Source organism: Aphelocoma coerulescens, unplaced genomic scaffold (assembly GCF_041296385.1).
Source record: "Aphelocoma coerulescens isolate FSJ_1873_10779 unplaced genomic scaffold, UR_Acoe_1.0 HiC_scaffold_312, whole genome shotgun sequence".
NCBI lineage: Eukaryota > Metazoa > Chordata > Aves > Passeriformes > Corvidae > Aphelocoma > Aphelocoma coerulescens.
Window position 1 is genome coordinate 1 of NW_027183656.1, and position 11,586 is coordinate 11,586.

At 54.6% G+C, this 11,586-nt stretch overlaps 1 protein-coding gene across 1 annotated transcript; it reads left to right on the forward strand.

The window, feature by feature from the left end:
- The first annotated feature begins 234 nt into the window (after positions 1-234).
- On the forward strand, positions 235-6,921 carry LOC138101499 (serine/threonine-protein kinase PAK 3-like). The gene is made up of 12 exons (XM_068999272.1): positions 235-313; positions 1,297-1,334; positions 1,787-1,909; positions 2,698-2,845; positions 3,529-3,592; positions 4,187-4,235; positions 4,534-4,646; positions 4,903-5,020; positions 5,770-5,869; positions 6,151-6,347; positions 6,440-6,577; positions 6,820-6,921. Exons 1-12 carry the CDS (start codon positions 235-237, stop codon positions 6,919-6,921), a joined length of 1,269 nt encoding a protein of 422 aa, XP_068855373.1.
- Positions 6,922-11,586: the final 4,665 nt, after the last annotated feature.

Sequence of the window (11,586 nt, forward strand, 5' to 3'; positions counted from 1 at the left end):
CCAGAGCGGCTGCTATTGTGACGTCAAGGGAGCCGGGCCGCATCACAGTGCTGTCAGCGCGACGTTGTCCCGGCGCGCGCGAGGCCTCCTTGTCCAGAGCAGCTCTTTGGCTCGCTCGCTGCAGGAGGACCCTCGTGACTGAGGCGTTCTCAGCAGACGGCCTGCACCCCGAGAGGAGTCTTGGTTTTTCCCCCGGGTGGCATTCAGTGTGCAAACCCGCACAGCACTGCTAGAATGATCGGGCAAGTCTGTGCCGCGGTTTGCACGGTTTTTTCTGTGGCGTATTCCGGCTACTTCCTGACCCACCTGACTCGTAAGTAAAGGTTTATCCTGGGGGTAGCCATCACACGGCTTTTGCTTCACTTTGCTCTTGATGCTCGTTTGTAGTGATGAAGCAGATTTGGGAGCAAAAGTGCCATTAAGGTGCCGCTCCTTTGCTAAAGCTCCTGCCAACAGCATCAGCTAAAAAGGGGGTGTCTGCACTCGCTGGCGGCTGGAGAGTATTTGCAACGTAACCTGCAGGGGTTGCGTTCCCTCCACGGGAGAGCGCGTGGCATTGGACACTGTCATTTCCTCAGCTTGCTGCTTCAGCCGAGACAACTGCAAATTGCAGGCTGGCAGGGAGCCTCACAAGTACTTCTAAAACTTGCCCAGGAGTGAGGGAAAGCACTTTCTTGCTCCAAATCCTGCCATTAGAGGCCTTGGCTCTCTGCTATGACCCTTGACGGTGTGCCAAGAGAGCAATTCCCTTGGCAATGAAGTGCAAGCTCCTAACCGCTTAGGCTTTGCTCCTGAACCCAGGAGCTGTTCCTGGGCTGCTTTAGAAGAGAACCACCACAGCTATGGGGCCCTTTGTGGAAGCTTTCCTGGGGGATCATTTGCAGCAAATGGATGGGAATTAGTGCATGCAATTTATTTAAAAAATAAACAAACAAACAAAAACCAAATTAAAAACAACCCAACAACAACAACAACAACAAAAAACCAGAAAAGAAAGGTTGCAGAAAAGAGAAGAGGAAAAAGCTGCTTGAGCTGTTGGGCAGAACAGAAGCTCTGACTTAAAGGCCACTTGGCATTTCTGTGATCGTGTTTCTGTTTCTTCAGCGACAAAAGTAGAGAGAGCCTAGTATAGTGTCCTTGTTGTTCTCTTGCTTGCAGTGGGAAAATCTTGTGTTGCTCCTGGAGGGATGTTGGGAAAGGAAAATGCTCTCTGTTGGGACTGACTTGTCCTGTGGGACTCCCCAGCACAGGCACTTTTCTAACGGCATCTGGTTCCTTTTGCCTTGCTCTCTGCAGGTCACCTCACACGCGGATGGAGACAAGCCCGTCCTTTGGTGAGTGGCAAAGGAACCTCTGACCTTGCTGGCATGTAAGAATTGTGCGGCAAGCTGTGAGCTTGGCCTGTTGTGGTAGAGTGTAGAGTGCCAGCCTGGGAGGCGGAAAGAAAGGCCAAGTCGGTGTTGGCATCAGCAGCAGCAAAGGGAGCACTGGCTCTTTCCTAATTTTCCATTGAAGAGCCTTTCAAGAGATGAAAGGCAAGTGTGGCAGGCCAAAGGTGTCTTGCTGATTCTAGCCAGGGTGGAGGATCAAATGCACAGCAAGACGGAGCACCACCTAATTTGCCCACCTTAAGAGGGTGAATTTCACGACTCAGAATCCCACTTTGATCAAAGTTTCTGATTTCCCCTTAGTCTGGGTGAAAAGAAAGCAGCTTACGGAGCTGACAAGAAAGCAGCTCCTAAAGGACTGGCTGCTCCCTGTCCCTCTCACTGCTGTCTGTCTGCAGGGCTCACCAGCAGGGTCAGCAGCTCCTCTGGCTCCCTCTCTTGCTGAGGAAGATGCGGAAGAGGAGCCAAATGACAAGAAGCCTCCAGCTGGTGTCCATCCACGGCCTGAACGTGCAGAGCCAGTAAGTGGCGCCTGTGGTTGGCACTGCCTTTGGTGGAGGGCCGAGCTTCAAGTTTCTGACGAGCCAGCCCTTGCCGCTCGTGCCTGAAGATGCTGGGGGCTGTGTGCCTGCCATGACGTAGTGCTGCTTCAGCCAGGCCAGGCACCCCTGGCAAATGGCTTCTGAACTTTCCCATTTGAGCGCCATTTTGCTGGGACGCTGAGAGGGCCTGAGAATGTCTTTGGGATCAGACGAGAGGCAGCATTGTGCCTTTCAATTGTTGCCAGCGTAGAAGTGAGCCCCTCGGTGCACGGTGTCCGTGCAGGCTCCCCGTGGTCAGTGGACAGAGACGGTCCAAAGACTCAGTTGAGAGCCTTGCAGGATACTTAGGAGACACTGGCCCCTGGGAGGGACCAATTAGCTTCAGGCACAACATAGAGCAGACTGGCCTTCTGGTCAGACGCTACCATGCCCACTCGAGGGTGACTTCATTGCCCAGGGGAACACAGCAGGAGGAAAGCAACAAGGCTCTGGGGCCCTGCTCCCACCTCTTGCTGGATCTTTGCAAGCTCGTCAATACCTTGTTGCAGTGGTCTTGCAGAAAATCGATAAAATGTAGCATGAACCTGGCCATGTGCTGCTGTATCACAGCAGCCTTTGGGCTTTGCCCGTTGCCTTTGAGAAGGGGACATGCAAAACCCCCCCAGCCAAAGAGGCCTGGCGGTGGCTGACAGCCTTCCTTTTGCCGTGTGCTCTGCAGGGCATCTGTGCCAGCCGCCTTTCTGACGGGCAATCCTTTCTTGTCCCAGCTCTCTCTTGACGCGCGCTCTGCCGTCCAACGTGCCGCTTCACCGGCGCGCTCTGCAGCAGCCAGCACTCCCCCACGTGCCAGCACTTCGTTCAGCAGCCCAGCCCAGCAGCCGGAGATGAGAGAGGAGCAGAGCCTGAAGAGACTGAGTACGTCTGGTGTATTTCTGGTCTGCCAGAGCGGTGTGTTTTCTGCGGGTCTCTGAAGTTCCTCCTCGCTTTAGTGTCACAGAGGCATTTAGGCCTCCCTCCAAGAACCTGTTGCTGTGCTTTGAGGCAGCAAGAGAGCGCTCGGCGTGTTCCCGCTGCCTCTGAGGGCAGCTGGCACTGGCTTGACTTTTCCTGGGCTGCCCTCTGTGCCAAAGACAAAAGCAGAGATTGTTTCTGTTGAGCAGAAGGCTGGCACCTAGCGGGTGACTGGGCCCCAGGGAGCTCTCGGGCCCCAGCTCTTCTCTGGCTGCCCTTTTTACGACTGTTCTCGCTCCTCCTCTCACTGCTGCACACTGTTCTCCTAAGTGGCCCTGCCGGTGACGGCAGGTGCCACTGCAGAGGCCGCGGAGGCCCTTCCTTAACTCGGAGGGCCCAGTTCCTAAAGGCCCTTCGTTCTGGCTTATCACATGAGCTGCTGTGCTTGAGAGCCGTGAAGTCCTTCTTGGAAAGGCCAACTGCTGAAAGGCAGAGAAGATGGCCCTCCCGCTCGCTGTTCTCAGCGGCTGGAAGCCAAGTGACTGCAATGGGCACAGAGCTCCCGACAGTGGGGCTGCATCTTGGATCGTCTGGGGAGCGGCATCTCCCTTTGAAAGTGAGCACCTTGCACTGCTTTTGTCTTTCAGGGAGCATTGTGAGTCTGGGCGAGCCGAGGAGGAAATACTCGGCGTTTGAAGAACTCGGACGAGGGTAAGTCTGACGCCTGCTCCTTACGCAAAACCACGGGCCCGGTCATTTGGCCGGTGCAGCGTCAAGCGTGAAGTCAGGCAAGCTGCGAACACGGTCAGACTCCGGCTTTACCTTCCTGCCACCTCTCAGGACTGCTCAGTCAGAGCAGTCAGAAGGCATCATCAAAGACAACCTGGTGCTGGCAAGGTCTGCCTTGCTTGCAGCAAGGAGCAGGGCCTGGAAGATGTCCCGCCCCTGCCGGCCTACCAGAGCACCTTGTCACCCGAGAGCTGGCAGATAACACTTCTCAAAGGCAGAGTTTTCCAAGTTCTTCTTCTCCAGTTTTTCCAAAGGGTCCCCCTTAGGCTGGGAACGGAAGCAATCGGGCGTGTGCCTTGGAGATTTGTAGCAGCCCTTGGTGTTCACACTGGGCCTCAGTTTTCTCCTGGACACCCTGCGTGGCAGAGGGCTGCTGGGCTCTTGTGCTATTGGCGGGGGAGGCGCTGCAGCCAGGCGTTTTCCAAATGCTCCAGGCAGCCTGGGGAGATCTCCCGCCTAGGCTGGCTTTCACCGCCAGGGACTAAAGGGCTTTTTCTGCTGCCGTTTTCTTTCTAGGGGTTTTGGAGCTGTTTATAAAGCCCTCGACGCCAGCACAGGACAACAGGTAAAGTGTCAATGCCCCCAGCAGATTTTGCAGCTCTGGAGCGCTTTCGCCGCGGCTGCGAGCCTTGGCTGGAGCTTTGGGTGGCCGCTCCATCTCTGCGGCAGAGGCTGCTCCTCTGAAGCACAGCCTAGGCTCAGCAGCCTGCAGACGGCATTTGGGACGGGCTTCGGTCCTTCTCCTAAGCTCTGCCCTTTGGCACAGCTGGGCTGCGTCATTGCACAAGCACTCGCTGCGTGTTCCTGGGGATCTCGTGCGACGAGCGGCTTCTCAAGTCAACGGTCTCTCAATGTCCTTTTAGGTGGCCATCAAGAAAATGGCTCTTCAAGAGGAGATGTCCGAGGAGCTGGCTGTCAATGAAATCGTGGCCATGAGGGACAGTAGGAACCCCAATATTGTGTCCTACTTAGACAGGTGGGGCTATTCTCATGTCAGTGTTCCTTTAGGATACTGCAAGCCCAAAGTGGCAAACCCCTTTGGTCACTGGCAGAAAATGGAGCTGTTTAGGATTTCTCTCCTCCAGTGCGTGGGAGGAGGTTGCACTTGGTCTGCAAGAATCTCCTCTGGCAAATGCAGCTTGGAGAGCACTTCCAGAAAGCTGGGTCAGCCCCTCGGGTGACTGGGCTGTGCCCAGGTCCTCTCTCTCCATGCCGGGCTTTTCTTCTTTCAGCTACCTGGTCGATGGAGAGCTCTGGCTGGCGATGGAGTTCATGGACGGCGGCACGTTGTATGATGTAGTCGGGGCAGTGTACCTCGAGGAAGGACAGATAGGCGCTGTCTGTCGGGAGGTGAGGGATGCCGCTTGTGCTTCCCCTGGCCTGTTGGCCCTTGTCAACTGGTGGTTAAGAACAGCAGAGATTTCTTGCTCACGGCCTTGCTTTGCTGTTGCTGTCACGACACGCAGAAGAAAGAACATCTGAAGCCAACTGCCTGCCAGTGTCCCCGCACTTCCTAGGCTCCGTTCTCGCACTCTTACGTGCTGCCGTTGTGCTGGGGCGCTCGCGCTCGCTGGCTCGCTGGCTCGCTCGCTGTGTCGCACTTGTTTCCTCTTGCCAGCTTTGCCTCTCAACGTTTGCCTGGAGCCTGTCTGTGTGTCCTGCATTCCTTGCCGCTCCAAGCCTGAACGCTGGTGGCAGAATTTCAAGCTAAGGGCAAAGGAGATGTCCTCAGCTTCAAAGGATAGCATTGCAGCCCAGATGGCGTTGGATTCTGGAACAGGTCTAACGTGCTGCTTCCTCCTCTGCTGCCACAAGGCTACCAAGAAAATCTTTGCCATGCCGCCCCCCAGCCAAAGGGCACGCGCTACGTACCGAAGGGAGGAGGGGCTTTTGGAAGCTCAGATGTGCCTTTGCTTGGAAAGATAGAACACGCGTAAGAGTGTTGAAGCAGCAAGCTCTTCCTCTTGACAGCACTAGGATGCTGCGCCCTGGCTCCCAATTCCCTGAGAAAGCTGTCACTCTCGTCCAGCCCGTTCCTTTCTTGCGGGATGAAATCAGGTCCTGAACCTTCACCCTTCCCTTTCTCCTCTCTCTCTCAGTGCCTGCAAGGACTGCATTTCCTTCATTCCCGCCGAGTCATCCACAGAGACGTCAAAAGCTGCAACATTCTTGTGAGCACGGACGGATCTGTCAAACTGGGTGGGTATCCTTGGTCCGGCGCAGCGTTCCCGGGATGCGCTCTGGGGCTGCTCTGGGGTAACTGCCAGTTCTCCAGAAGCACTGCTTGGCCAGTGCGCCAAACCTGAGGGCGTTTTTGAAGAGGCCAATGCCTTGTTTCCCTGGCTACAGCCCCGCGGAAGCAGAGCACTGCTGCTTTTCCAGCTAGATTCACCGTGGCCTTGTCAGGCTTTGAGCGGGCAATTCTTTGGCTGGGTTTGCCAGTTGTAGCTGGCTTTGACAGGGTTTGTTTTTCTCCGCAGCTGACTTTGGCCTCTGTGCTCAGCTCACCCCTGAGCACGACAAGTGCAGCTCCAGCGTCGGCACTCCCAGCTGGATGGCGCCAGAAGTCGTGAGAGGAGAAGCCTACGGCCCCAAAGTGGACATCTGGTCACTGGGGATCGTGGGGCTGGAAATGGTGGAAGGGGAAGCTCCTTACCAGAGGGAACCCCGTCTCAGGGTAAGGTGCAGCTTCAAAGTGTGGCTCTGTGCAGAGAGAGCTGTTGTGGCTAGGAAAGGAGCAGGTAGAGTGTCCGCTTCCCTTTTTGGTAGGTTTTTGAACTGATAGAAAGGAACGGGGCCCCAAAACTGCAAAACCCCAGGCACCACTCGGCTCTCCTGCGCGACTTTCTCCGCTGCTGCCTGCAGACAGACGAGGACAGGCGCTGGTCTGCCCAGGAACTCCTGAAGGTAAGAAAAAGCAAAGCGGCAAAAAGCCCTGCGAGCTGTGGACACCTGCATGAAGGGCCGAAGAGGACTGTGGGCCACGTGGGCCTGGGCGAGACAGGTCCGGGAGCGGAAGGCGGAGGGGCAGATGGTGCCCTCGGTCCTCTTTGCGCGTCTTCCTGGTAGCAGAGGAGCCCTGCTTGAGCCTGTTGGACGTGATCTTGGGAAGTCATGGTTCCTTTTGGTTGTGTTTTTCCTTTGGGCAGCATCCATTTGTGACCTCAGGCGATCCTGCCTCCAGCCTGGCTGCTCTGATCATCTCAGCCAAGCAAGTGCAGGAAGATTGGAGAGGAGACGCTTGCGCCTGAGGAGGCCTTGGTGCCCCGCCAGCCCAGAGGAGTGAAGAGGGGATGTACCGTATTTAAGAGAAGATTCGGCCATCCCCTGAGTTTTATAATTTAGCTGTTCCATAGTTAGGAAGTTTATGGTTTTGAGATTTTCTTAGCTTAGCTGGTTTTCGTTAGGACTCCAGTCCCCAGAAAGTTTCATTAAAGGAGCATTGTTTAGCTAAGAGTAGAGTATTGCTGATGTAGGGAAGCTGAGAACTATCCTGGAGCTAGAAATGGACCAATCGTCATCCTGATGATTAAGCTATGAAAGAAAAAGCTGGGACTCAGCAGAACTGGACCAGGCATGAGCTGTCAGCCTGAACAGGTCACCAGGAGGACAGAATGATGAAGATGAAGATGAAGATGAAGATGAAGATGAAGATGAAGAAGTAGCTGGAAGACCCTTGGTTTCAGCCCTTGGTTTCAGCAGGACTGGCAATAAAAGGCTGTAAAACCTTCAGAACCCTGGAAGATTCCCTTCCTTGCCACACTGGGCCTAAGCTGGACAGCGCCTTCGAAGCCGTGCGCTCTGGACGGGCTGTCCTGTTCATGGCTTTGCGCTGCTTCCCAGCGGCCCAAGGCTCTCCCCCCTCACAGAGGGGCCCTGCCCCGCCCCACGCGCCCCGTGGCCGCTCCCGCTCCGCCCGCCCTGCGGAGATGTTGCCCCCCCACCCGCCCCCCGTGCCCTGGCATCCCCCAGCGCCAGCCGCCCCTCAGGGAGGGGCAGGAGGAGGGAGCAGGCCCCGCTTGTTCCCCTTTCCTGGCGGTCACGTGGCATCCAAGAGCCAAGGAGGGCTGAAATGGCACGTCCCCCAAACGCTTCCCTCTCTGGTCCTTTTGGGGCACTAACGCGCTCTGCTCAAGGGAGTCCGAGGGCCTACGCTCGGCTTTCCCTGCTAAGGCCTCATTCTTCCTTCTGTAAGCTCTACAACTGGCTGGTTGACGTTAGCTCTCTAGGAGATGGGGAAAACGAGACGCTTTCAAATTGGGGGAATTACCCTGGTAAATTACTGCAGTTTTTCAGCAACAGAATTTCAAGGTGCAGCTGGGCCTTTCAGCCATTGCATCGATTTTCAAATGGCACCCGCAGCATCCGACGTGTGAAGAGCCCAGTGTGAAGCTCCTCAAAGACACTGCAGCAGTTGTCCCCCAGCAGACAGGACGTGTCTGTGCTGAGTCACCAGAAAAGAGAGCTAAGCCCAGAGTCATTCGTGCATGGGCAAGCAGAGTTGGTTTCCAGAGGAGTTGCATGCACTCGTTTCCCTCTCCCACTCAGTACTTGCTCTCCTCTTTCAAGCTGGCTCCTGCCTTTAACTGGAGCTTTTGACAGAGAAGGGAATGACTGCATCTCATTTTCTTTGGGATGTGGCTATCCAAATGTCTGCAAGGAATCTTACAGGGAGCATGGAGCCTGGGCAAACATCTGTGAGGCTGCAGCTTTTGACTGCTTGAAACGGGCCTTCTTTGGGCTCGGCACCTGCAGGCCACCGCAGAGCGGTAGCCGCAGGCTGCTGCCAGAGCTGCAACACAACAAAACTGTGGCAGCCCGAGAATCAGCGCGCAGCTCTTCTGCATGTTGTCCGACGTTAAGGTGCCAAAGAAAGAGCAAGCAGGAAGAGAGGAGCTTTGTGTCAGGAGACAAGCCAACACCTCCCTGCCAGAAAGGGAGGTCAGGCTCCAAAGTGAGTCCGAGCAAAGGTCAGCATGCACCTACGTGCTCAAGAAGCAACTGCGCACTGCAGTACTCCTGGAAACTGATTTCCTTGGCTTCTTTTGTCCCCTAAATGTCATCAAAGCAGTTAGGGCTTTCAGAAGCAACAAAGATGCCAGCAGGAACAAGCACACTTGCTTTTAGTCAAAGCCTTGGGGAGGAAAAGCCACGTTTGCTTGGATTTCTTGGGGGCCTGCTGGATCGGTGCATTTTCGGAGTTACCCCGGGATGCCTTGAGCACTGGCTTATGGACGGTAAGGATTTTTTCTCCTGCTTTATGACTGAGGAGATCTTCCCAGGCTTTTCTTTTGCGTCAGCTGTACAGAAGATTTCGGTTGCCGGGCGTAACTACGCCAACAGAGCCAGAGCGGCTGCTATTGTGACATCAAGGGAGCCGGGCCGCATCACAGTGCTGTCAGCGCGACGTTGTCCCGGCGCGCGCGAGGCCTCCTTGTCCAGAGCAGCTCTTTGGCTCGCTCGCTGCAGGAGGACCCTCGTGACTGAGGCGTTCTCAGCAGACGGCCTGCACCCCGAGAGGAGTCTTGGTTTTTCCCCCGGGTGGCATTCAGTGTGCAAACCCGCACAGCACTGCTAGAATGATCGGGCAAGTCTGTGCCGCGGTTTGCACGGTTTTTTCTGTGGCGTATTCCGGCTACTTCCTGACCCACCTGACTCGTAAGTAAAGGTTTATCCTGGGGGTAGCCATCACACGGCTTTTGCTTCACTTTGCTCTTGATGCTCGTTTGTAGTGATGAAGCAGATTTGGGAGCAAAAGTGCCATTAAGGTGCCGCTCCTTTGCTAAAGCTCCTGCCAACAGCATCAGCTAAAAAGGGGGTGTCTGCACTCGCTGGCGGCTGGAGAGTATTTGCAACGTAACCTGCAGGGGTTGCGTTCCCTCCACGGGAGAGCGCGTGGCATTGGACACTGTCATTTCCTCAGCTTGCTGCTTCAGCCGAGACAACCTGCAAATTGCAGGCTGGCAGGGAGCCTCACAAGTACTTCTAAAACTTGCCCAGGAGTGAGGGAAAGCACTTTCTTGCTCCAAATCCTGCCATTAGAGGCCTTGGCTCTCTGCTGTGACCCTTGACGGTGTGCCAAGAGAGCAATTCCCTTGGCAATGAAGTGCAAGCTCCTAACCGCTTAGGCTTTGCTCCTGAACCCAGGAGCTGTTCCTGGGCTGCTTTAGAAGAGAACCGCCACAGCTATGGGGCCCTTTGTGGAAGCTTTCCTGGGGGATCATTTGCAGCAAATGGATGGGAATTAGTGCATGCAATTTATTAAAACAAACAAACAAACAAAAAAATAGTGGTGGGAAAGCCTACTCCTATTAAGGAGCCTTTAGAAATATTTTTTTGCTTTTGGACCAGCCAAAAGCCAGCCTAGCACTGTAAGTCCTTTTTCTCTACCTGAGCTCTAGTGCTGTTTCAGCCAGAAGATCTAAAATCCCTGCGCTCCTGGGGCATACCATCTATCGAGCCATAGGATCCCAAATTTTTATATTTTGCTAATTTTTGTAATTTTTCAATTTTTCCATTTTTAATAAATTATTTTAATTTTTAACTAAGAGTTGTCTCATTTCTCACACACAGCGTGGTCCCAGTGGCTCCCAGTCACACCCAGTATGGTTGCTTTCACTCTCAGTAAGAGTCCAATGTGGCTCCAGTCACTTCCAGTATGAACCCAGTCACTCCCTGTATGATAGCATTTGCCCCCACTGTGGTCCCAGTTGCTCCCAGTGTCTTGGTTTGAAAGACAGGTGTCTGCCAAGGAAGGCAGGAGTCTCTCCTGAAATGGAAGGAAAAAAAATTGCAACCCCCTTCCCTCTGAATTATTATAATTTTGAAATTAAGGAGCTTTATAGGCAAAGATATGAGGAACAGGAATAACAGTTCTTTACTAATATATATCTATATGTGTATAACCAGTCAAACAAACAGCAATAGCTATGGCAGTAACAGCAAACAATCACAAACCCAGTCCCAGCCTTCTTGGCTGTCAGGCCGTTTCCCCTTGGGTGCAGTTCTGCTCTCAGCCAGCAGTGGCGCTGGCGGCTCCTGGTGAGCAGGGCAGGTGCGATGGTTCCCCCACGGCTGCAGGGGGCGCTCCGGAGCGAGCTCGGGGAGCACACGGCACTGACGGCCTGGGATCCCGGGAAGGGATGGAACAAAGATTTCAAAAACCCCCTGGGCAGCCGATCCCGATGTCCAGCCGGACCCTCGGGAACAGCAGGCTGGAATGGCAGGCTGGAACGGCAGGCTGGAACAGCAGGGATGAGCACAAATCCTGCATGGCAGACAAGATGTATCAAAGTTCCGGAGCTGCGGTGGGAACCCCCGGAGGTCTCGGCAGGCAGGGAGAGCCGGGCTACAGAGCAGCGAAGGCTTGAAGCAATGGCAGCGGCAGGGCGGCCGCAGCCTGGCTCCCAGCGGGGCAGGGAAGGCGGGCTTGGGAATCCCGGGGTCTCTCCGGTAGAAGGAAAGCAGCCGAAGAAGCAGCCTCTCTCTCCGTCATCCAAAACGCCAGGGACTGACTGCCCACACAGCCAGGTGAAAAAAAGAGTAGCAAGATGCACCCCACCCCTATGGCCAGGTTTTCTGTTTTTCTTAAGCACCCAGTAATTTGTCCCCGTGGCAACATGGATGGGGAAAATTCCTTTAACAGAAGAAAACCCCAGGAGAACTCCCAAAACCCCAACATTCTGTTACAAGCTTCCTGCAGATTGTTCCATCTCTGCTCTCCATATGGAAAGATACAAAGATCCCTTTTGGTTCACACAGTTAAATGTCTGATGGGTCACACGGTGATACCTGTACAGATACACATCTGGAGAGAAAGCCAAACATCCATCGAACTCTCTCAACACCCACAGAGCCTGAACCAAACTCTACAAGGCCACGCAGCTTTACACAGAAATTCATACATCGATAAAACT

Excerpts from the sequence above, each read along its gene's own strand:
- LOC138101499 (XM_068999272.1), top strand. The coding sequence starts at position 235 with ATGATCGGGCAAGTCTGTGCCGCGGTTTGCACGGTTTTTTCTGTGGCG. Across the intron at positions 4,236-4,533 it reads ACGCCAGCACAGGACAACAG|GTGGCCATCAAGAAAATGGC; the intron begins GTAAAGTGTCAA and ends ATGTCCTTTTAG. Across the intron at positions 6,578-6,819 it reads CTGCCCAGGAACTCCTGAAG|CATCCATTTGTGACCTCAGG; the intron begins GTAAGAAAAAGC and ends TCCTTTGGGCAG.